This window comes from Phoenix dactylifera, unplaced genomic scaffold, assembly GCF_009389715.1.
Source record: "Phoenix dactylifera cultivar Barhee BC4 unplaced genomic scaffold, palm_55x_up_171113_PBpolish2nd_filt_p 000944F, whole genome shotgun sequence".
NCBI classification, from domain to species: domain Eukaryota; kingdom Viridiplantae; phylum Streptophyta; class Magnoliopsida; order Arecales; family Arecaceae; genus Phoenix; species Phoenix dactylifera.
In genome coordinates, this window is record NW_024068303.1 from 145808 (window position 1) to 171316 (window position 25509).

At 45.1% G+C, this 25509-nt stretch overlaps 2 protein-coding genes across 4 annotated transcripts; both read right to left on the reverse strand.

The window, feature by feature from the left end:
* Positions 1–8714: 8714 nt before the first annotated feature.
* Positions 8715–10079, reverse strand: LOC120107650 (coniferyl alcohol acyltransferase-like). The gene has a single exon (XM_039121008.1). It carries the CDS (start codon positions 10077–10079, stop codon positions 8715–8717), a length of 1365 nt encoding a protein of 454 aa, XP_038976936.1.
* Positions 10080–18423: 8344 nt separating this feature from the next.
* LOC103714792 lies at positions 18424–25309 on the reverse strand. 3 transcript variants are annotated; one of them, XM_008802200.4, is made up of 6 exons: positions 25022–25309; positions 24665–24735; positions 19647–19695; positions 19464–19570; positions 19290–19372; positions 18424–19199 (listed from the first exon to the last, which is right to left on the reverse strand). In XM_008802200.4, the coding sequence occupies exons 1-6, from the start codon at positions 25068–25070 to the stop codon at positions 18848–18850; spliced, it is 711 nt and encodes a 236-aa protein (XP_008800422.1). In that variant the 5' UTR covers positions 25071–25309; the 3' UTR covers positions 18424–18847. The 3 variants fall into 3 exon arrangements, with proteins under 3 accessions (XP_008800422.1, XP_008800423.1, XP_008800424.1); XM_008802201.3 differs by having other exon boundaries at positions 19647–19734; positions 25022–25306; XM_008802202.4 differs by lacking the exon at positions 24665–24735 and having other exon boundaries at positions 19647–19734; positions 25022–25306.
* Positions 25310–25509: the final 200 nt, after the last annotated feature.

Here is a 25509-nt window from a genome sequence, read left to right on the forward strand (position 1 = left end):
GAGATACGACTCCAACGTTAGATGATTAGCGGTATGTAGATAAAATTTGACAAGGAGGGCATCGAGTTGGATGTACCTCTTGCATTCTTGGAGTTGTGTTTCACATGGCGGAGTAGGTTGCTTCCCTTCCTCATCGTCCTCCGGAGTCATTTTGACTTGTGAGGGGGCTCGGGCTTCTCACGGACCCGACGACACCCACCGAAGTTGAGAGGATCTGGGGAGGCTTCATTGATCTACAGTTCTTTTCGAGGTCGAGGGAGCTTGGGACCCTCTGGTCGGACCCCGGGGCGCCCCAACCTTAGTTGAGGAGTCTTGTGTCAGATCGGCGGGCCTGTGGGCGCTCTACCGAAGTAGGGTGCGCGCTAGTTCAATGGCAGAGCTCTGCTTTAGAAAGTATTGTCCGCTTCGGGGATCGGGGATCGTCGACCGCTCCCGGGGGTCCACTTTGTGGCGCCCCGGGTGGAACCACCCTTTCCACCCCTCACGGCTTCGTCCCGAGGTCGAGGGAGTTTGGAACTCAGCGGTCGACCCTCGGGGCATCCCGACCTTAGTCGAGGGATCGTTCGTCAGGTCGGTGGGTCTGGGCACGCTCTACCGACCTGCGACGCTTCCCAAGGTCGAGGGAGTCTGGTTCTCTACGGTCGACACTCGGGGCATCCCGACCTTAGTCGAGGAAAAGTATTGTCCGCTTCGGGGATCGGGGATCGTCGACCGCTCCCGGGGGTCCACTTTGTGGCGCCCCGGGTGGAACCACCCTTTCCACCCCTCACGGCTTCTTCCCGAGGTCGAGGGAGTCTGGTTCTCTACGATCGACCCTCGGGGCATCCCGACCTTAGTCGAGGGAAAGTATTGTCCGCTTCGGGGATCGGAGATCGTCGACCGCTCCCGGGGGTCCACTTTGTGGCGCCCCAGGTGGAACCACCCTTTCCACCCCTCACGGCTTCTTTCCGAGGTCAAGGAAGTCTGGTTCTCTACGGTCGACCCTCGGGGCATCCCGACCTTAGTCGAGGGAAAGTATTGTCCGCTTCGGGGATCGGAGATCGTCGACCGCTCCCGGGGGTCCACTTTGTGGCGCCCCGGGTGGAACCACCCTTTCCACCCCTCACGGCTTCTTCCCGAGGTCGAGGGAGTCTGGTTCTCTACGGTCGACCCTCGGGGCATCCCGACCTTAGTCGAGGGAAAGTATTGTCCGCTTCGGGGATCGGGGATCGTCGACCGCTCCCGGGGGTCCACTTTGTGGCACCCCGGGTGGAACCACCCTTTCCACCCCTCACGGCTTCTTCCCGAGGTCGAGGGAGTCTGGTTCTCTACTGTCGACCATCGGGGCATCCCGACCTTAGTCGAGGGAAAGTATTGTCCGCTTCGGGGATCGGGGATCGTCGACCGCTCCCGGGGGTCCACTTTGTGGCGCCCCGGGTGGAACCATCCTTTCCACCCCTCACGGCTTCTTTCCGAGGTCGAGGGAGTCTGGTTCTCTACGGTCGACCCTCGGGGCATCCCGACCTTAGTCGAGGGAAAGTATTGTCCGCTTCGGGGATCGGAGATCGTCGACCGCTCCCGGGGGTCCACTTTGTGGCGCCCCGGGTGGAACCACCCTTTCCACCCCTCACGGCTTCTTTCCGAGGTCGAGGGAGTCTGGTTCTCTACGGTCGACTCTCGGGGCATCCCGACCTTAGTCGAGGGAAAGTATTGTCCGCTTCGGGGATCGGGGATCGTCGACCGCTCCCGGGGGTCCACTTTGTGGCGCCCCGGGTGGAACCACCCTTTCCACCCTTACGGCTTCTTTCCAAGGTCGAGGGAGTCTGGTTCTCTACGGTCGACCCTCGGGGCATCCCGACCTTAGTCGAGGGATCCTTGCGTCAAGCCGATGTTTCATCGTCCTGCGATACTTCTCGAGGTCGAGGGAGTTTGGGACTCTACGGTCGAGTCTCGAGGTATCCCGATTTTGGCCGGGGAATCTAAGGATCACAGACGGCCCAACATTAGAAGAGAATTACAGTCATCAAGATAAGAGAATTATTTGCAGAAAAGGAACTGAGCCCATTATCCTGATTGTCTTGAACCCCTAGGGGTTTTACTGATAGTACATTCGTAGATTCTCGGAGTTCCAGCTTCGCGGGATCAGGGTCCCCTCTAGGGACTTTAATTTATACGCCCCTGGTCGTTGCACCCGGGCGATTTGATACGGCCCTTCCCAATTCGGGGCGAGCTTTCCTTGCTCGGTCGGTTGAGAAGCCTCGGCTCTCCTGAGGACGAGGTCCCCTACTTTGAAGAGCTTGGGCTTGACTCTGGAGTTGTAGTATTGGGTCGTTCGCTGTTGGTATCTTGCCATGCGGACCCGGGCGACCTCTCGTGTCTCTTCGACGAGGTCCAAGTTGCTCCTGAGCTGGGAGAAATTGGTGTCGGGGTCATAATGCTCCACCCTTGGAGAAGGCAGGCCGATCTCCAACGGGATGACGGCCTCAGTGCCGTATGCTAGGTTGAAGGGGGTCTCTCCTGTGGGCAGTCGAAACGTGGTCCGGTACGCCCAAAGGACATTGTATAAGTCCTCGACCCACTGTCCTTTGGACCGATCAAGCCTAGCCTTGAGTCCCTGCAAAATAGTGCGATTAGTTACCTCAGTTTCTCCGTTTGTCTGGGGGTGAGCGACCGAGGTGAAACGGTGATCAATGCCGAGCTCAGAGCAAAATTTCCTGAAATGAACATTGTCAAATTGTCGACCATTGTCAGATATAAGGATACGGGGTAGTCCGAATCTGCAGATTATGGTCTTCCACACGAAGTCCCGCATCTTTTGCTCGGTGATCCGGGCGACGGGTTCGGCCTCGACCCATTTGGTGAAGTAGTCGATGGAGACGACCAGGAACTTTCTTTGTCCGGAGGCTTGGGGAAAGGGCCCCAGGATGTCGATCCCCCATTGGGCAAATGGCCAGGGGGCAATGATAGAAGTCAGCAGGGCCGAAGGTCGGCGCTGGATATTGGCGTTTCGCTGGCACCGATCGCATTTCCGGACGAAATCCGTCGCATCCTTCTGGAGTGTGGGCCAGTAATATCCTTGCCGCAGGATCTTGTGGGCCAGTGCCCGACTCCCCATGTGATTTCCGCAGATCCCTTCATGGACCTCTCGGAGGGCATAGTCCGCCTCGGAGGGGCGGAGGCATCTGAGAAGGGGAGAAGTGAATGATCGACGATAAAGTCTATTCTCGTACAGGACATACCGGGGGGCTTGGCGCTTGATTCGGCGAGCCTCCGTCTCGTCATGAGGTAAGGTCCCGTCTTGGAGGTAGCGGACGAGCCCATCGATCCAGCTTGGCTCGGAGTCGATGCACATGGTGGGCTCGGGTTCCTCCGTGCTGGGGATCTGAAGATACTCGAGCGTTGTTCCCTTGGGAAGCTCGCTCATGCGGGAGGTTGCCAATTTGGACAGCTGGTCTGCCCTGAAGTTTTCCGCCCTGGGAATGTACTGAATATTGAAAGAATTCAGGGCAGACGTAAGTTCCCGCACCTTTTGGAGATACTTTTGCATGGATGGCTCTTTAGCTTCAAAGTCTCCTTGGATCTGGTTCACTACCAGCTGGGAGTCGCTGAAGGCCGTCAGGTCTTCCACTTTCAGTTCTTTCGCCAGCTTGAGCCCGGCGATGAGGGCCTCATACTCGGCCTCGTTGTTCGAAGCCGGGAACTCGAGGCGCAAGGCTTGCTCGGCCACCACTCCGTCTGGACTGGTGAGGATGAGTCCGGCTCCACTACCCCCCGAGGTTGAAGACCCGTCCGAGTGCAGGACCTATGGCTGCCTCGGGGCTTCCTCCGCGGATACGGGCGGCAACTCGGGGTCGTCCGGCAGGGTACACTCCACGATGAAGTCGGCGAGTATTTAGGCCTTGATAGCCGGCCTGGGCCGATACTCGAGGTCAAATTTCCCGAGCTCAACCGCCCATTTGGCGATCCTCCCCGCACGATCCGACCTTTGCAATATTTGCTTCATAGGCTGGTCGGTCAATATAGCTATTGTGTGGGCTTGGAAGTAAGGCCTGAGTCTCCGAGCCGAGATGATGAGAGCGAAGATGGTCTTCTCAAGTTTAGAATATCGGGTCTCAGCATCCCTGAGAACCCGGCTGGTGTAATAGACCGGCTTTTGGAGCTTGTCCTCTTCCCGGACGAGGACTGAGCTCACTACGGCCGGGGAGACAGCCAGGTATAGATAAAGAACCTCGCCCTTCTGGGGCTTGGTGAGCAGCGGGAGAGAGGCCAGAAGGCTCCGGAGCTCTTCAAAGGCTCGCTGGCATTCTTCTGACCACCGGAAGTCTTTCGGCCGTTTGAGGCTTTTGAAGAAAGGGAGGCAGCGCTCGGCTGACCGAGAGACGAACCTTCCCAAGGCGGCAACTCGCCCTGCGAGCCGCTGCACCTCCTTAACTGTCTTCGGAGGCGACATCTCTTGCAGTGCCCGGATTTTCTCCGGGTTAGCTTCAATTCCGCGCTGGGTCACTATGAAACCCAGGAACTTGCCCGAGGTGACCCCGAACGCACATTTCGCCGGGTTGAGCTTCATTTTGTATCTTCTGAGCTTGGCGAATGTCTCGTCGAGATCGGCAATGTGGTGTTCCGCCGCTCGGCTTTTCACCAGCATGTCGTCCACGTAGACTTCCATATTTCGGCCGATCTGGTCTTTGAAAATTTGGCTAACCAGTCTCTGATAGGTGGCCCCAGCGTTTTTCAGGCCAAAGGGCATCACCTTGTAGCAGTAGGTGCCCTTGTCGGTGATGAAGGCCGTCTTCTCCTCGTCTTCTGGCGCCATTCGGATTTGATTGTACCCTGAAAAGGCGTCCATAAAAGTTAGCAGTTGGTGCCCTGAAGTAGAGTCGACGAGCTGGTCGATGCTTGGAAGGGGAAAGCTGTCTTTCGGGCAGGCCTTGTTCAGGTCGGTGTAGTCCATGCACATACGCCATTTTCCGTTGGCCTTCTTTACGAGGACTACGTTGGCGAGCCAGTCCGGGTAGGAGACCTCCCGGATGAAGCCGGCTCCGAGGAGTTTGTCCACCTCCTCGGCCGCAGCACGTTGCCGTTTCGGGGCGGAGCCCCTTTTCTTCTGCTTTACAGGCCTGCTGGTTGGCCTCACCTGGAGTCGGTGAACCATGACCTCAGGGTCAATTCCCGGCACGTCCGCAGGCGACCAGGCGAAGACGTCAGCATTGTCCCGCAGGAAGCTGACGAGGCGATCCCTCTCGCGGGCGCCGAGGCCGGAGCCGACCTGCACGGTTAGCTCGGAAAAATTTTCTTTTAGTGGAACTTGAACAAGAAGCTCACCGGGCTCTACTTGCTTCTTCCAGAGGGTGTCCCTCGCATCGAGGGTTTCTATGGGCAATGAAGGGACCGTTGGCTGAATTGTCGCCTCGGTCGGTTACTTTACTCCGTGGGCCGCCGTGTAGCATTGCTTGGCGACCAGCTGGTCTCCTCGGACCTCGCCTACTCCTTGGCCGGTGGGGAACCGCATGAGCAGATGGTGGGTTGAAACTACGGCTCGAAGGGCATTCAGCCCTGGCCGCCCAAGGATGGCGTTGTAGACCGAGGGCAGTCGGACCACCAGGAAGTCCGTCCTCACAGTGCTCTCCCGGGGGGCGAGGCCAACTGTGACAAGGAAGCTGGTCTCACCTTCGACCGGGACCGAATCTCCGGTGAACCCGACCAGTGGGGCGTTGATCCTCCGGAGATGTCCTTCTGTCAACCCCATTTTTTGGTAGGCATGATAATACAAAATGTTGGCTGAGCTTCCATTGTCAACTAGGACACGCTTTACATCAAACTTATTTACAATCATTGAGATGACCACAGCGTCATCGTGAGGGGTCTCGACCCCTTCTAAGTCCTCGTCCGAGAACGAGATGACTTCATCAGTGCGTGGGCATTTCGGGGATGCTCCCGGGGCGGCTGCTCCTGCTGAGGCCCTTCCAATCATGTTGATGGTGCCGGCAATGGGCCTGTTGTCGTCCGGATTTTCGGTTGGTACGACATCCTCCGCCGGCCTCCTTTCCTCGCGCCGGTTTCTCACGAACCGGTTGAGTACTCCTCGACGGATGAGTGCTTCTATCTCGTCCCGGAGCTGGAAGCAGTCCTCCGTATCGTGCCCACGGTCTCGGTGGAAGCGACAGTACTTCCTGGGATTACGGGGAAATCCCGTGTCTCGCATAGGCGGCGGGGGTCGGAAGAAGTCCCGACCCTCAATTTCCATTAGGATCTCGGCCCGGGGGGCGTTGACGGGTGTATAGTTCTCGTACTTTTCCTGGTACGTCCGAGGCCGCGGTGGGGACCTCGGTCGGGGAGGGGTCCTCTGCTGAGGTCGCCCCTGCTGACGGGGCGGGCTCCTCAGTCTGGGGAGATTCTTCTCATGGCGAGGGGATCGGCTCCTCTGTTGGCCGCGCTCCTCGCGGCGCTTCTTCTGCTTCTTCGAGGCGGGCTCAATTGCTCCCCGCCTAGAGGCGACTGCCTCCTCGGCTTTGGCATACTTCCGGGCCCGGGCCAACATATCAGTGAAATCGGCCGGGAAGCTCTTCTCGATGGAGAAGAGGAATCGGTAGGAGCGAACCCCAGTCTTCAGGGCCGACATGGCTATCGACTGGTCTAGCTCGCGAACCTCCCATGTGGCGGCGGTGAAGCGGTCCAGGTATTCCTTGAGGGACTCCCCCTCTTTCTGTTTGATGTCGAGGAGGGAGTCTGACGTCCGTCGCTGGCGCCGGCTGGCAGCAAAGTTGGTGGCGAACTGCCTGCCGAGTTGCTCAAAAGAGGACACCGTGTTCGGCTTCAGTCCAGAAAACCAAAGCCGAGCGGTCCCTCGGAGGGTTGCTGGGAAGGCCTTGCAAAGTATGGCCTCCGAGGACCCTTGTAGGGCCATGAGGGCCCGATAGCTCTCCAAGTGGTCGAGAGGGTCGGTGATTCCGCTGTAGGGCTCCACCTGAAGCATTTTGAACCTTGCGGGAACCGGCTCATCCTCGATCCGGCAGGAGAAGGGGGACTTGGTAGTGAACTCAAAGTCTCCCTCCTGCCTCGCCTTCTTACTGTGGAGCGCTGCAATTTGGCGCTCCAAGTGCTCAACCTTTCTGTCGAGCTCCCCCACCCGCGGGATTGTCGCCGCGGTTTGCGCCGGCTCACGGCGGTCCGGGGCTGACTCAGCCTCAGAAGGCTGGAGTCTTCTGTTGAGATCCTCCCCCGGTAGCTCTCTCTGGGGGGAAGTCCGTTCTTCGTTATTGGCTCTGGAGGAGCCATGTAGATTCTGGCCGGGGAGAACCGGGCCGTTGGGAAGAAATTCCGGCGGGACCTGGGCCCGCGGGGGAAGCGTTGGTAAAGCTTCCTCGCGTCGCAGGCCCTGAACGGCGGCGGCCAGGGCCTGGACTTGCTGTACTAAGGCGTTGAACTGTTCCGGCTGGACCTGAGGAACTGGGTCAGCCGGAGTTGGAGAATTCTGGACAGAGCGTCCAGGACTTTGCGGGGGACGCCGGAAGACGTTGGAGGCTCCCTTACTTCTCAACTTCATGACTGCTACTCGGGCCCTTCCTCTAGCGCCAACTATTGCTGGAAATTGGACCCGGGGGCAATCTTCGGTCGAGGGAGAGGGAGCTGCGGGTCACCATGGCGGGGCGGCGACCAGTCGGCGGGCGGCGTCCTCCGTCTGGGGTGGCTGGAGAGAGGGAGCAGGAGGTCCTCACAGCGGGGGCAGCGATCCGTCAGCGGGCGGCGTCCTCCGTCTGGGTGCCTGCAGATAAACCGGTGGCCGGATTTTCCGGCGCCGGCCCTCTGACGCTCAAGTCAGGGAGGGAGCAGATAGTGTAAGGAGGAGATGAACAGTGCTTGTAAGGCGCGGAATTTCCCAACCCCCTCCTGAGAAGCCAAGGCTCCCTTTTATAGGTGGGGGTCGGTTTACCTGTGATGTAATAGGGCGAGGCCATAGTACGGCTCGGCATGTGGCTCAGGTCGGCGCACGGTCAGGCGAATCATTGTACTGATGTCGGCGGTGAGGGCGTCGTACGACCCGAACCAGTACGCTACCAGGCGAATCATTGCATTGGTGTTGGAGGTATGGCCGAGATCAGAGACTTATCATGGTTGACCAGACTCTGCTGGGGCTAACTTGCCGTAGAGAGCCGAGGATCCGTAGATGTCAGGAGCCATGCGCATTAATGGTGGAGTAAGCCGGAGATCCACATTAATTGTAGAGTAAGCCGGAGATCCGCATTAATGGTGGAGTAAGCCGGAGATCCGCATTAATTGTGGAGTAAGCCGGAGATCCGCATTAATTGTAGAGTGAACCGGAGGGTTACAGCGGCCATGCGCAATAAATGCTGAAGCAGTGGCAGGGTATGGTCCTCAGTTGGACCTCGGAGGAGTACGGCCGTAGTAGGTGGCTGACAAGGGTAGACCTTGAGCATCAGGACTTTCCTAGGTCGGAGGTCTCGAGGTCGGATGTCTTGAGGTCGGGCGTTCCGACTTCGGCTGTTCATGGTCGGCGATTGTGCGGCTTTTTGGGGGCATTTGTGTCACGTGGGGGGAAAAATCTTATTCCCCCAACAGAAACTTTACATATTATCAACAGATCATGGAAAAATATACAGACACGGCCCGTTACCAGGTGCAATTAACCTCTCTTACCAACAAAACGCGAAAACACAGGCGTAAAAAAAAAAAAAGAAAAAAAAGAAGCCCTCTAGTGGATACTACTGAGACACGAATTATAGACCAATATAATCCGCAGTAACGGGCAGAAAGACTTGCTCAGGATCCGATTCAAGCTCCAACGCCAACCTCGGCCATATGAAGGCAAAGACGAACGAGGAGCCGTCCTCCCTTCCACTGGAAATTAGGTTCACATAGCCAGCTCCAATGGCATCCAGCACCGTGTAGAACGTACCGAGCCTTGGAGACCCAAATCCGAAGTCAGTAGCCATCACTGGCATGTTGTGGCACGACGACACCACCACCGCCGGCCCCTTAAGACCCAGCAGAATCCTCGCCAGCACCATCTCCGGCCGACGGCACTCGATCCAGTCCAACAGCTCCAAGAAATGAGCCTTGTTCTTCACCTCTTCGATCACCTGGGCTGCCATCTCCGCCACGTACGAGAGGGATCCTTCCTTCAACTCCCCCGCGCTCGCCTCCCCGACCGCCATCGACACAAGATTCCCGACGTAGTTCGACAGGTCTCCATCCGGTTCTGAGCGCATCCAGGGGCGCCCGTCGACGAGCCACCCCATCTTGCACCCGGTATCGGTCTCCCCGAGGGACCTGGCCAAGAGTTTCCAGAGGTAAGCTGAGATAGCCTCGGTCCGGGTCCTCTCGACTCCACCACCTTTACTCGCAGCTGCTTGAAGGCGATCGATGCATGATCCATGGATGTAGTACGCACGCTTGAGAGAGATGTCGTTCCGCGGCATCGCCAAGACATCATGCAACTTGCATCCAGTGAACGTCCGGTCAAGCAACGGGCCGTAGCTGGGAGGGGACCGGGGACGGAAAATTGACCGGTCGTGGTTCGGCGTCACCGGAATTCGCCCAGTTCGGGCCAGCTCGGACCACAAGTGCAAGAATTTGATGAAGCCAGCACCGTCGGCCAGAAGGTGGTCGAAGCTCCAAACCATGGAGAAGCCCCCGCATGCAAAACCAGTCACCTGGACGCTTAGAGGAATCTCGGTCGGCAACGGGAGCATGACTCTCTTTACGGAGTCGTTCAGGTCATGGAAGTTGAGGCTGGTTATTGAGACATCGGCCGAAGCTTCGATCAGCTCGATGCCTTCGTTATTGCATAGAATCTCCGGCTCGCCAGTCTCAGGATTAGGGACTATCCGTCCCGCAAAGGGGAGGAAGTAATTCAAGGTCTCTGCGAGAGAGGTTTTGATGGCATTGACGACGGAGTTGAAGTCGCCGGTGGATGGCTTGCGGTAGGCATAGAAGATGGTGACCGGATAGCGGCCGGAGAGGTGGTCGAAGTTGGAGACCGGGATCACAGAGAGCGGTGCGTTGGAGTTTGCTGCCTTGACGATGCTTTTGCTGATTAACCTTATACTGAGTTCAGAGGTAGGAGGCTGGCCTGCAGCCATGTCTGGAAGCAGAGGTGAACGGGGTTGTAAGGGTGAGGAAGAATGACTGCTTCAGCCTTTCCCTACTCCTAATTTATCCTCTTGGTTCTTCTTGGTGACAATTTTGCCGTCTCTTGCGAGCATCTAAGGAATCAAGCTGTCGAGAGATTTTCGTTTCTACAGCTATTTTACTAATATTCAAAATAAACCAACATGATCAGCTGGAAGATATTATTTGAATTTTTTGATTCTATATAAGTACTCAAGATCTACCCAGCAAATAACCGATATAGAATTAAATACATGCCCGCACAGCTTCTCATACAAAATTTCAAGACCAGCCGGCAGAAATCTATTTTTCTATATGATGAATGGCGACTTAATCAATTTTTTTTATCATTATTGTCGATAACAACTATTATAATAACTACTATTATTTTGTTTTCCAAATGTCTTCTAATCAGACGAATCTTAAGGAGTAATGGTTGTTTTTTCTGCCTTAAACCATATACGATTGTAATCGTCTGTGACATTGCAAGGGATGAGAAAAGCCAACGCTGGCCGGCCCCCTATTTTGGCGCGAGCATATTCCACATCAACTTGGTCTGATGCTTCTGTTCTCTTTAAGAGATTTGGTGCAAATGCTTCGGGCCGCGTCTATTTAAAATTGACCTTGTCTAGTAATTAGCAGTAGTAACATTCTTTTGTTTAGCCATAACTTGAAAATTTCCGGCATAATTATTGTGGAGAATCACATGCAAGCTGACTTAGTCCATATAAGATGGTAGGTATATATATGAAATTAGTAAAAAGTAGAAGGATTGATGACATAGATGATTGAATCTAAAATTTGACAATTTCACCTTTATGTTGACGAGAATTTATACCGGATCCCTTCCTTGTTCTTGTTTTGGCACATACTTGTGATCTTCTTTTTTATGTAATCTTGCGTCTTGACTGAGAATCCAATTTTGGATTTGCACTAAATTCAATGGGATGGCTGGGTTGAATTAAGGCTCTAAATGGATCGGATTGACCCGTGACCCAACACGACTTGACCTATTTAGATCCGATTTGACCCATTTTAAAGGGCCTATGAGGCCAGATTGGGTTTTAAAATTGGACTCATTCTATTTTTAGGATCAGGTCAGGATTTTCTGAATTCTGATCCGACCCAATTCGTTTGAAATTTAAATAATTTTGGGTTTCCAATCCTACGGCCCCACCCAACCCAAACCCGATGTACTATTTGATCCTGCGGGCCATGGGGAGTAGGCCTAACTGCCCAGCCTAATGCATTGCAAAACTCCTCACTACAATGATTCAAAATTTCTAATTTTGATGCTTGGAGTTATGGAACAGTAACAAAAAGTTGGCATCATACTTTTGTTGGTTGTCTCTTAGTGAGCCTAATTCTATGGATATCCATCAGATTCAACCGGCAGGCCCCTTGAAACATGTATGGTACTGTTTAATTTCATCAATTAGCAGATCTTGTATACTAACTATGGAAGTATGAATACGTGCAAGCGTAAAGGAAATTCTGGGCATCCAAATTTCAATAGATACAGAATTATCCACTTAGGCATTCAGACAAAATATTCGTCATGTTGTTCACAAAATCTTATTTTGAAAGAACAATACTGAAAACAATTTCAACCAATTCACCTTCTTTTTCTCCTCGATGCGATCGGTCTCTTTAAGAAAGAAAACAAATACTAACAGATGCAAAAATCCATGCAAAACAAGTTCCAAAAAAAACAATAATAGTCTTGATATTGTTGATAATGGCATGGTGCAGAAAATTCAAAAACTACTAGAATACATTTTCTAAAACATTAGGTGACGTACGGCTTATGTGCTTCATTATTACGGAGGTTAAAGCTAATTTAGAGATCAAAATAGAGAATATGATATGATAGTGGCTTAGAAGTGAAAAGTTGATCCATAGCTTGCCTATTAGTGCATAAATTACATAAAATCATATTGCTAAAACTAATCCAACGGGTATACATGGACCTGAATCAGACCAGATCCAGATCCGAATCTTATGGGTTGAGACCGAGTTATATATAGACTCGACCCAGCCCAAATGACCCATTAGGTCAAAAGTTATAACTGTAGACACGACCCAACCCAACTAGATTTTCTATTAGGTTGGGTCTGGTCCAACATTAGAACCCGAGCAAAAAACCAGATTAGATTGGGGTCACTCATGACCCGGTTCGATTAGACCCATTTACACCCCTAGATTTACTTGGAAAAAATAGGTCCTTTCTTTTGCCTCTCTCTCTCTCTCTAATGGTTGGAAAATCACCCAAGTGCCTATAAGCAATTTGGGAAAGCCCTACATATTCATTGATACAGGAAAGGTAGAAGGAATACTTTTTAAAAAGGTAAAAATAATAAAAAAACTTAGGAACATAGGAATTTTGAGAAGCTCTGACAGAAGGGAGCCAATATATAATGTAGGGGGCACACCATTGTTAACGAATAATTGATGAACTAACAATTTCAGGTTGTTTGTTTGTCGAAACTTCTCCATTATATTATGAATACATGTATAAACTATTTAGTTTCGAACACTCTTCAATTAATCTTTTATTTATGTTGAATTTCCTTGTATCACTTGGTTGATGATTTTTCTAATATATATGAAGTATTTTAATGACATGCGAGCCAACAATTTGATGCAGCAATACAACCAAAGGAGTCACAAAATAAGTCTCTAAAAATTAAACAAAATAAGAGAAAAAGGAAAAAAGGAAAAGAACAAAAAAGAAATAATTTGTCGATCCGATTGGTCTACCAGCTCCCAATTTGTTGGTATGAGACTCCATGACTCCTGCCCCATCCAAAGTTAATGGATCGCATGTATGCATCCAATCCAAATAAAAGGGTGTTTAGACACTCATTCATAATTCCCATTCACATCCATAAACTGGGAAAGGAACCTCCATTGCTTTCTATCTCCAACAACACAAAGGGGTGTGAAGAAGAGCATCAAGAGAGTGATATTATTCTTTGCACATTAAGAGAGTATGAATTCTGAGTACTTGAGGCAAGAGTGTTGAAGCTCAAATCAAAGAGAGTTAAAATTTCTTTTATCGATTTTCATAGCATCTGGATTGGCTAGTATGGTTTCAACCTTGATCCTCCTTTATTTAACTGCACTTCAAGGAAGATAGGTTAAACCATCAGGTATGTTTACACGAATTCTACTCTAAAAGGAGCACCTTCTATAGCATGTCTTAAACCAAGTACTGGTTTCTGCTAACTTGATTTCTTCTATTTGCTCTATATATGTTTAGAAACTCATTGATTTATTAATCAAGAAAGCAAAATGTTGTCCAAACCTAAGAACTTATTTGTCCCACCAATTACCAACAAAACTATACTTGGTAAAAACAATCTTGGCCTAAGCGAAGGCATGAGAGCATAGGAGTCCACAAGCTTGGCTTCCAATGAGAGCTTGTCTCCACGCCTGTGGATGCCTAACCCTCCAAGCTTTTTAGGCCATGTTACAATGTCACAGTAGGATGGAAGACTAGATATACAAGATCCGTCCCCGGAAGCTTAGAAAGATCCTTGCCAAGTCTAACAAAATAGATGTAAGAATCCATCCAGGGATGGCTATGGCTTCTCGGATGGACGATGGAACCCCTTTCTTCTCTTCTTTCTAATCCCACTCAAAATATGATGTCTCCCAATCCAACACAATAGAGGAACTCTTAGATTCCGAATCCAATGCACACACGCAAAAATATTTTGCTTTTTGATTTTATCTTTGGCTCTATATATATATACTTATATATGTTAGCCAAGATTGGTTCCTCTGATTTCACTAAGCAGTGTTGAAATGGAATAGTAAATGAAGTTCGTGAGGAAGACCTCTACTAATTCTTTTGTCCTTCAGGAGTTTCAAGGCATCCAACACAAGATGGAGTTATGAAGGTGGCATATGGCATCATGGTATTGATGAAGGACAAGAAGTGTGTATGTAGCATGTACGTACCATTTGATTTGAGACGCAAATGCTGGAGAGTTCCAATAGAATGTAAAATGAAGTGAGGTGTGATATTCAAGATGGTGTAGCTTCATAGGTGGATGTCCAATGTCACTTTCGCCAGAGTGATGAATGCAGATTTCATGACAACTTTCCAGAAGAGAGGAGCTATCAGTGGTAAGATTAGTAATTCGGAATGGTGCTCAAGCTTGTGGCAATGTAGGAGTTGAGCTAGCTGATACCACAATGGAAGAGGATGTTGCATGGGAGATGGGATCTAGTATTTAGCAAGATTTTTTGTATTATTTTTTGTATACTTTCAAAATTGAAAAGTTATAAATATTTGTATTATTTTCATTTTCGATATGCCTTAGCAACATATTAGAAGAAAATTTACTTATGTTTGCTGTTTGTTGACCCTAAAGAGTTGATTTTGATGATACAAAATATTTGCGTAAAAACTTGACTAATCCATTGCCTTGAGTTTAATTGATTGATTTCAAAAAGCAAAGAAGAAAGCCTTCAGTTTACTCTCAAATGAAGATCATCTATCTGAAGCTCTACATCAAGAAGCATAACTCCAAAAAGGCCATGAGAACATTCTTTCGAAGCTCACATATAAGCATAGAAAATTTCATCCTAAGCTACCTCAAGAATCGACTCCAAATTTGCAATTAGTCGACCCTCGCACACTATAACTAACTGATACGCCTTTATGATTTGACTCCATTAGATCGTGAGTCGACCCCAAAATAGCCTCAGAAGACAGATAGAAAGATATAGAATTCAGCGTAGTAACAAGTCGACACATAAAAAGCTCGAGCTGACTGCAGTCAAACAAGAGTCGACCCTAGAATAGTCTCAAAAGATTAGATGGAAAAATGTGGAATTCAACATGGTAACGAGTCGACACATGAAGAGCTCGAGCTGACTCCAATCAAAAAGAGTCGACCCCAGACAAAAGCGAGTCAACCCCTAAATAGCCACAAAGAAAAAATAGAAAGGTAAAAAATTTCATCATATCGGCGAGTCGACCCATGAAAATTACAAGCGCTAGTCAAACAAGAGTAGACCCGAGAGAAAAAGTCACAATGGTTTTTTTCATCTCACAACGGCTCTTTGAGCCTATCTAACGAGTAGGAGTGTGTTCCAACCACTTCCAAAGGATAGAGAGCTCAAGCAGTATAAAAAAAAATTCACTAGAGCAAAAAGAGGAAACAAAAAAGAGAGCTTCAAAGAGAATATCATTCAAGATTTTTTATTGCAAGCTAAAAAATCACATCTACAATATCTGAGAGTTGTTGAAGTGCCTTCAAGATCAATCAAAGCCAACCAATAGAGTCGTGCTCCATTTATTGTTTTGTATTTATTATTTTGGAGCTGTATTATTGTGTCTACACTTAATTCTTTGTATACTTTGCTGAAAAAGTTTCAAAATTTGAAACTCGAAAAAAGATCCATCCAAATATTGAATTAGATTATGTTTAGTCTGGGATAGGCTCAGAAAAAGTTTTGGTTGATTATTTGGGAAAATCAACTAGGTTGATTATGAGCCTGAGTAAAATAATCGATGTAAGTTTTAGTTGATTAACTAAAAAATCAACTGGGTTGATTGTGAGCCCGTGTAAAACAATCAGACTGTAATCTCGGAAAGATTATAGTGAAATTATCAAGAAGAAAGTTTTGGGGAGTGGACGTAGGTGCAGAGTTGACACCGAAGTACTATAAACTTTGTGTGTTTTTATTGCTTGATTGTTTGCTTTTATCTTTAGTTTACTTATTAGTTTGCTGCTAAAGTTTATATTTTACTATCAAACACTTATTCTATTGTATTATTAGATAAAGTTTTTAGAAAACCCAATTCATCCCCCCCCCCCCCCCCCCCCCCCCCCCCCCCTCCTTCCTCTCTTCTTGGGCTGTATAGCTAGGCAACACTGTTGAAAGGCATGCATGTCTTAACATTCTGATATTTTAGGGTATGCAATGGACCCAAAAGATATCACTTACATGATGTATTGCAAGTGGATTAATTAGCTTTATATGTAAACTTAATATTCAATTTTTCATTTGTATTTTGTTAAACATAACGCTTTGCATTTCTGTTATGCCCCTCCCTCCCTTTTCCTTTCTGCTCCATTCCCCTAGATAGAAAGGAAAATAAGTTGTCCTATGGACTATATCCACACAGTATATGTTTTTCTTGTAGATTATGATATCTTATTTTTCGTCTACCAAACAACATATTACTATTACATATTAGCTACAATGCATATGTAAATACAAATGATTGCTAAAGAATTTAATAAAGAATAAGTTTTAAAAAGATTTAAGCATATGCATGTGGTAATATGCCTTCATATTGAAATTATGAAAATTTATTTGCTATATTACATTCTTAATTTAGATAAACTATTATTATGCATACAACCGTAGAAACCCCATTTTGAGGAGAGTTCTCTTTGGAATCCTCTTTCTTGAAGTCAAAAAAACAATCAAAATCTCCTTTTTTTACATAAGTTCATCATGATTACGATCCTCAAGAGAGAAATCAAGATAGGGTGATTGTGGAAATTCAGTAGTTGGGAAATATAGTTGCTTAAGATTTAATAAGTTCTCGAGCAGATGCATGTGGCTTCTAAAGTTTTATTTAAGATTTAATATTTATTAATAAAATTATTTAATATTTATTTTCTATATTATATTTTTTATATAAATAAAATTTATTTTTTAACAAATTTTGACTATAGAAGACGTCGGACACTTATTATGTATAAAATTAAAATATTTCAAGTCCAATATTAGAATTCCATTTTCAGAAAACGTATCAAAAAGTTATTGTTGGCATTGAAAAATTGGAAAATAAAGCCTCTTTAATATGGTGTAAGGATTTGTTTTAATGTATAAGAAAATGCACGTGTTTACTACTAAAACTTTCATATATGAGATAAATTTTAAAAATACATTAACATTGGATTAAGTATATTATCCCTTTCTCATGAAGTTGTTTAAGATTTATTTGATATATTATGTTCTTAATCTAGCCTATAAATTTTGTGAATTTGGATTTTAGAGTATATATGGGACTCTTATTTTGCAAGAATCGTAGAAGTCTGGAACTGCGAAGCATTCCCACTTGGACTCTAACTTCAGAGTCCAAAAAGGTTACAATCTTTTTTATAAAAATGCAGCATCATTTAGAATTCCACAAATTAAAATTTTCATGGAGAAACCTGATCAAAGTTATTAATTATGACAATTAAAAAGTTACAAAAATTTCATCGCTTTTATGTATGTATAGATGTTCATATCTATGTATGTATGTATGTATGTGTACATTTGAGTTTATGTAGACACACACACACACACACATATATATGTATGTATATATTATTTACCTATTTATGTATATATGTATTGTGCGTATGCATGTATGTGATGTGCCAAGAAAAGTTACGTTTTCATCTATATTAGGGTCTAGGAATGCTATGTTCAGAAACAAAGAAAATCAAATAAGAGCATGACTTTATATGAAAAAATCATTAAAATTACCACCATCTAAGAGAAATAAGGGATTCACAAAGCATTCACGAGGAATGTTTAGACTACAATTTTTCGCTTGGAGAAAATGTACTCATTTGGTACAAATTGGAAAGCTGAAAGAAAATAAATTTGAAGCAATAGAGCCAAAGCCATCCCCTTTTTTGATAATCATGATGATGAAAATTAGTCTTCCAATATTTAGAAACTCAAAGATAAAAGAGTCAAATCTTTGATGTTTGAGGGAATTGGTGTAACCCTAGAGTAGATCTAATCCAAAATCCAAATCATATGGATTATATTACTCATAAGATATGTTACCATGGTGACATATCTTTGACATATTGGTGCCGGAAGGAATGTGGGTTATCATGGTGCTCCTGTAAAAGGTGTTTGGCTTTGGATGTTGCCACATTTAGTTCTAAAATGCTTTGTTGCATGAAGTGGTGGTATTCATCAGGTTTGCAAGCGAACACTATAATTTTGGCTCTAAGACGATGAGTTGAAACAAGCTGAGGCGACGTGTGAATTCTTGGAATCTTTTGTTGATGTAACAACGACATTTTCAGCTGATAATTTTCCCAATGCAAATTCATACATCAAAGAATTTTTGGGAATTTGAAACTTAGTTAGATGAAAGTGTTACTGATGAAAGTTTAAATTGATATTTATGGAATTCTCCTACATGCAATCATATGATGAGAAGGAATGTCGAAGAAAGCTTGATGAGGTTCACAGCTTTTTCAAGATCTTTATCCTGAATTTGGGAATACGGATGGAGTGGGATCACACTTTCCTCCATTAGCCTGGGCAAAAGAAATGTTGGCATGAACTTTGATAGAATTTTTGAAGCATCCAAGAAATTCACATTGGACACCTAGGACGATGTTCTTTCTGAAATGGAAGATGAGGCTTTTGATCTCTTAAGGTGGTGGAGAAATACAACATCATCCAACATTGGCATGGTATCCACAAACTCTTCAAAGTCGGCTTTTAGCACAGTATGGAGAATCATGGACCAACACACCATATCTCCTTGAATCCAACTACCCTGGAGCCTTGATTTGTGCACAAGAGTGGCTCCATGCACACTATTAACATCATATCTCTAGACCACTTTTTTTTTCTTCACTTGATCTAACGAGTTGCATAGATTGATCTGCAGCATTTCTAATTGAATTATTAGTATGCAGACTCATATTTTGTCCTTCTCACATAGTGACTGCAACTGCTATCATGATCCCAGTCATTCATCATCAGAGCTCTCATAAGCTAAGCCTAATAAGCTTCTAACAGCATTATCTGGTTTGGCATTCGTCTCTTCGCCATTTGACTTCCTTGAGGATGAATCTTCTCCCAGTTGATCTCCGGCATCCCCATGTGTAGAAACTTGATCAGCCGAAGACGAGGATTTGTTCTCGGTTGGTCCTTCTGCAGGAGATGAGCATTTCTCCAAAATCCGTTCATCATCCCTGGATGATGAAACTCTTGTAGCCACATATGGGCTTGACCTGTCATCCTGTGTCGAACCTGAAGGGCTTGATAGTCTCCGTCGCTTCGGTTTGATTTCAATAATATTCTTCAAGAGATCTTGCTGCCTGTCCACAAAGAGAACACCAAATAAAAAATTTACAAGAGAATACAAAAAATCAGTAGCATTTAACAAGTACAACAGAATGAAATATCACCTGATCCCACTCTTTGGCTTTGGTTCAACACGGAGCGGCAAGGGCATAGATGCAGGTGTGGAATCTGCTAAATTTGCAGCTTTGTGATGGGCGAATAAAAGAAAGCAAAAGAACCAAGACCCATTAAAAGAACAAAACGAAATGCAAATTATGCATTCAAACTCAAAAGGATATCTTGAATGCAGCAAATGCACGTTTCTCTGTGCGTCGAAGAAGACGCTCAGCATCTTCCTCAGCTTCCATTTGCTCTTTCAGATAGAGCAAGTCATCACTGTCCAAAGCTGAATATGAAAGCAAATCAAAGTTAACAAAATTAGGTAAATAGATAGCCTTGTTATGTGAAAGAAAAGCATGTACCGCCTCGCCCATGAAGGTAGCCACCACGTTCACCAGCAACCTCCTGCATCTGCTAGCATGAACCGCCCGGTAGGAGAAGCCAAGATCCCTGCCGGGGCATGTTATCAGAACTCTATATATTTTAAAATTAAATGGTGAGGCAAAACCCTCCAAACAATGTGCATTTCTCTAGGCATAAGAAGCTTAATAAACCAGACGATCAGTTCATAGAAAGGCAAAGGAAGGAAAGTTCGCACAAACAAATGGAAATTATCAAGTACCCAGACTAGCCAGAGGACATGTCATATTGCAAACTTACTAGAATAAATTCAATGTATAAAAACCAAAATTTATAATGACAAATCTATGCAGTTTCCAGTCAGCATGGAAAAGGTAAATGGACTACATATATTCATGTTAGCTATTTAAGCAAGACCTCTATCTATCCGCGTCTCCACAATATATAAAGAGAGCTCCATGGGGTATGTCCGTCGGACACTCAACACACTGTTCCATGGTGCTGTTGCTTCCTGTTCATTCATCCTCCCACCATCGTGGGCACCTCAGTGCACTGATTCAGCCCAGCACTTCGGAGCCTTCTATTTTAACAACCACTTTTGGGCTGCCATCGCCCACTGGGTTGTTCTAAATCAGGATGGATGATCCATTCATACAGTTACTGGATCAGCTATGGTTTCTGTCCATTGTTCTCTGTTGAGTTTTCCATGGTTTTTCTCTGTTGGGTTTTCTATGGTTTTTCTCTATCGGGCTGCCCTCACCCACTGGCTTGGTTGCACGGATGTCTGCTTGAACTTCACATGCACAACAGTGTTCTTTGCTTGTGTACTGTGGATATTGCCTATTCTTTGCTTGTATACTGTGGACATTGCACGTCCAGTTTTAGTTGCCTTGTAGTATAATAGATATACCGCCCACTTAAACCCAAACCCCAAAATTAAGAAAAAACACACATTAAAGAAAACGCTCATGGATGGGTAAATGAAAAGCTGCATTACAGACAAATGCTAACTAAACTCTCAATTCCCTTCTTAAAAATCACAGAAACATCAGGAATGAATTAATGCATCGAGATCTGGTTTCCTAGAGATCTGGGATCTCTAAATCCCAACCTAGAAATCCCAAGAGGGAAAAAAAATACGCCAGCAAGCCATGCTCCTTAAAAAGTGGCATGCTCTCCTCCCCTCTCAAGACTTCCCAACTCACAACCCCTCTCAACCAACTCTTTATTATCTCTTTAGTCACCAAAGCAATTTTAAGAAAATTTGGAATCTGAATTCCAGGTAAACCAAGAAAATGATGTGACAGGAAAAAAAATGAACTTCAAAAGTAGGGATCCTGGATTCCAAACAGCCAGCATGTCATTCAAACTGGCATCTCCACTATTAATTAGATGAAGGTTTCTGCTACATGCATTGCACAATATCTCAACGGTAAGTCAGGAGCATCACCAAAGTCCACCCTCCTCCTCACATGCATCAACTGGATCATACTCAGGAAATAAGGGCTCACCTCTGGGCCACCTGACCATCCTGACTTAATTGTCACAAATATCTTCCCAATGAAAATAAAAATAAAAAATAAAAAGAAATTCGCAGCATGGAGACCAGTAGCGAGTAGATAACAATTAGGAAGCCAGATGCATTACAAATACACTCAGTGAATTTCGAGACCTCCAGCAAGGAATTTGACATCAAATGGACCTCATCCAAATCTTTCTATCCCACATGATGGGCTTTGGTGAGTGCCTCCACAGCAAACAATCAGCCTTAGGACTTTTGTTCCTTTTTTTTTGGGTACACCTAGGAGTTAGGACTTTTTGTTTAAAGACTAATGTGTCACCAGTAAACAATCAGCTGTATAAAAATGAATGGCACTATGCAAGCACTCAACTTGGACCAAGCTAAAGGAAATCTGTAGACTGGGGTCTGCTGATATTATCTGGACACTCAAATCCAAATCCGATAATCCATGTCCAATGCACGTCAGAATCAATTAAACATCAGATACTCGGAAACTTTAGAGATTCTATTCTTTTTACAGATTGGTCATGAATCTAAATTTTAAAAAAAAGAAGACCTGAATATTAAAAATATGTCTTAATTAAATTTATCTTTTTCAACATACTCCTATATCTCTTTTCTTCCCTCGGACAGAAGTCCCAATCCGACCACTTCCCCCCCCCTCTCTTCTCTCTTCTCCGCGGGGCGGGGGGAGAAAGAAGCTTGTGCGTGCTTGCTTGTTTCCTTAGCATGTGGGGCCTATTTTGTTCACTTCTAATTTGATGAAAAATAAATCTTATAGTTTCAACTTCTCCATTAGAAGACTTCAACTCAATACTTGTGAGAAGAACATTCATATGGACAGTCCTTAAACTGGAAGATTAAGAAAAGAATATCATTTATCATTTAACTCATCTTTTCCACTTGGAACAATTTGAACAAACATGATAATGCAGCATACACATTAGCAAAGAAATACATGAATGCATACAAAACAAACAATCATGTCAATTTCCTCCTGTAATCATACCACACTGATTCTAACACACAGGCCAAACCACAGATTCATATTGTGCCTCAAAGTGTAGCCTTGCATGGAAGCCCTTAGGCATCCTTGGAGAAACTAGCCTCGAGGTGAAACTCGGGAAAACCATCAAATAAGCTGTTCAAACTATGCACATAAGTTTCCATTCTCAAGTTAATAGGTTCAATAATAGACACCATAAACCATGATTTACTTCACTAACATACCATCCACTGCTATTTGAAGCATACAAGTCACAAAGGGAATATAGCAAGGTAGGAATATGCATGCTGTAGTCCAACAGCTCAAAGACACTTTCAATGGAGTGATTTCACAAAAGGAACCACAGATCATCTTGGTTTCACACGTGGAGTTCCTTAAATGGCACTGCTTTAGAAGTGTGCCATGTAAAACACAAGTGACCTGCAACTAACATTTTTCATGAACTTTTTAAGGAAAATCAATGTCGAAAATATATTAGTCATTCGTGATGCAGCTCCTCAGGTCAACCACACAAAATGATGAGCATTAAAAACTTCCAATCTTGACGATAATTTCTTCATTAATAGCCAAATACAGAGAGAAAAAGAGTAATAGACATGGAGAGACAGAAGAAAGGAGGATCATATAGACAAAAGTCTGATATTAAGCAAGAAATATAGGGGTTAAAAGGCAGAGGTTCAAGAGAAGAATCCTTAACTCTTCTCAATATTCACATCATATTGTCTAATACGACTTTAAGGATAAACCTTTGATGCCATAATTGGATTACCCTAAAACCCCTCTTCAAACTGGCTGACCTTAGGAACTTTTGGATAGAGAAAGAAGCAGGTCTAAAGGGGCTTAGTTGCCAGTATCGGGAGAGGGTATGGAAGATAATATTGGTGTAGATATGTGGAAGCAGGTATACGTTCAAGATTCCAGGAAGACTCTGAATTGGGTGTGTTAGCCAAGATGAAAGATTCTAGCTACAAGAGAAATGGGTCTCAGAACATTCAAGTATGATAGGCACCCATCTGCCCCTCCCTCTTTTCTCCCTTTAACTCCAAATTGGTCAATGCATATAGGGCCCCATGACATGAATAGAAATGATGGGGGTAATTTATGTAAGAATGCAGCCTAATTCTCTATCCAAAGGCTTGCAGATGAGATTAGATTTCTAATGTAAAGCATACAATAAGGAAGATCCATAGAATGAACATAGGGTCTAAAAAATGAAATTAAATCATGATAAAAACTTAAAATAAAATAAAATCTAGTGATTTAAAGACCAAAAGTCCTGGTTTGAATTGGGCAGCTTATTTTTAACTTCAATCAGTGTTGTATTATATTTACTACTAAAGCCAAATTTCCTAGTGTGGGATTTATTGATCAATCATAAAGAAAATTGCCCTTTGAACAAATTTACAAGATCTGATATGATAACTACTATTTCCAGAGACAGAAAAGAAGAAGGGATAAATAGTTTCTAAGAAAAATTGGTATCAATAGAAAGGCAAGAATAGGAAATTTTAATGTGGATTATGAAGAAAGTTTTGGATGTCAGTAACCAATATTTTAATTTCAGAACATCATCATCCTAAATATACGCTGAAATCTTCTCTATGTGACACAAATACCGCAGCTTGCATGAAGCAGTGAATCTCTCACTTAGATAGAGCTTGTAAGCCAAGTTAGCCCCATATTACTTATGATTTTTCATACCCTTTTGTGTCCCTTTCAAAGCTACCTTCAATTTTATAAGTTGTACAAAGAAAATTTTGACACCTCCCTAGTTGAGCCTCTTCTACAAATATTTATTTAATGGTCTCCTAATTTAACAATTTTTGAAAGTAATTCACCCAAAGATGGAGATGGAAGTAACATCTTCATCTTTCTTTAAACTCAGAGTGATGTAGTTATTAAAAATTAGCCAAGTACTCTATCTAATTCAATGGTTATAGCTAGTCTTGTTTCAATCTACTTAAATTAATAATAAGCCTTTCTTTTCCTGTATCTAGTTCTCATCTAGGTGGAACCCAAATCCTCAGACTAAACCATTGATCTCTAAAATGGAAAAGAACTCCATCATATACTTGAAACCCCAAAGGCATGGACTATAACATTAGCTCTAAGAATATAATTTATTATCAAACTAAGTTTCAATTAGTTCAACTCAAGCTTAACTGAAACCCAAACCTGAGTTGCTCTTCTTATTATATGGCCGGCAAAGATTGTGCCATCGTTTAAAAGAGTATATTCTAACAGGACCTTGCCAAGTAAAGAAAGAGTAAAGGCAAACCTACCAATGTCTAAGCATCGATCTCTTGACGTATTTCCTACTCCATTAAACTACATGGTATAAAACCTAAAATTCCTTCTTCGCTGTCACAGTTTAAAAAGCACATCATCACCTGAATACCCATACGAAATCAAACAGTGGAACGTAGATAAAAATAATTAAGAAGGCAACAACTTGAAGAAAGAAATAGAGATAGAAGGGCCGATCCGCTAACCCTTGCTACCATGCGCTGGAAAGTAATGTCCTCATCGTCGATCTTATCCTTCCCTTTCCCCCACTTCCTATCTGCGGATCAAAAACAACAACCACCATTATTATCCCCCATCAACGTGAGCTTCTAAAGGGATATCACCGAAAAAACCAAAAGACATTCACATAGAGTTCTAAATTTTACAAGCAAACCTACATGAATCCATACAAATACTAGAAACAGTTAAGAGAAACACAGGAAATAGCATCAACAAGAAAAATCACGGAGACATTGAGATAGAAAGCAAGGGAAAGGAAGATGCCATGAAAGAAAGAAAAAGAAGAAGAACGCCAGATGGCTTATTGCTCGTATTGTTGGTACCTTTGGGGTCGCTGAGATTGGTGTACTCTCGAACTTCTCTTCCTGCCATGGATTTCGATCACAGAAGCAACCCTAACTCAGCAAATCTCCTCCTCCTCCCAGAGAAACAAAGCGTAAAGACGGATGGATGAATCCTTAACGGAGATCGATTCGATTGAGAGCGGTCGAATTGGGGGAGATTTTGATCACTCGAGGTCGAGAAAGAGAGAGATCTCGAACCTTCGAGAGAGCAGGTTTCGCTGTCCCGCGATACTAAAAGTGCTCCTCGCCCACTATGAGGGGCCAGGGTATTCGGTTCCGTGGTTCCGTTCCGTTTGGGTCCGATCTCAGAAGCTCCCTAAATCCCCCTTTTCTTTTTTTTTCCCTACCGATAGCTGGTCTGGGTTCCAATTTCCTGCCCCCAATTTTAAGATAAATTTGGGCCGCAGCTGGGCTCAGAACTAGAATGGATTATAATAATAACCATATTTTCCGCTGCATTTGGTTTA

What these genes read in the sequence shown, in the direction of transcription:
- LOC120107650 (XM_039121008.1), bottom strand. Translation starts at nt 10,079, where the DNA reads ATGGCTGCAGGCCAGCCTCCTACCTCTGAACTCAGTATAAGGTTAATC.
- LOC103714792 (XM_008802200.4), bottom strand. Translation starts at nt 25,070, where the DNA reads ATGGCAGGAAGAGAAGTTCGAGAGTACACCAATCTCAGCGACCCCAAA. An exon ending in CTACCTTCATGGGCGAGGCG is followed by an intron (nt 19,571 to 19,646) that starts GTACATGCTTTT and finishes TTTCATATTCAG; the next exon opens with CTTTGGACAGTGATGACTTG. An exon ending in GTGCATTTGCTGCATTCAAG is followed by an intron (nt 19,373 to 19,463) that starts ATATCCTTTTGA and finishes TTCGCCCATCAC; the next exon opens with AAAGCTGCAAATTTAGCAGA.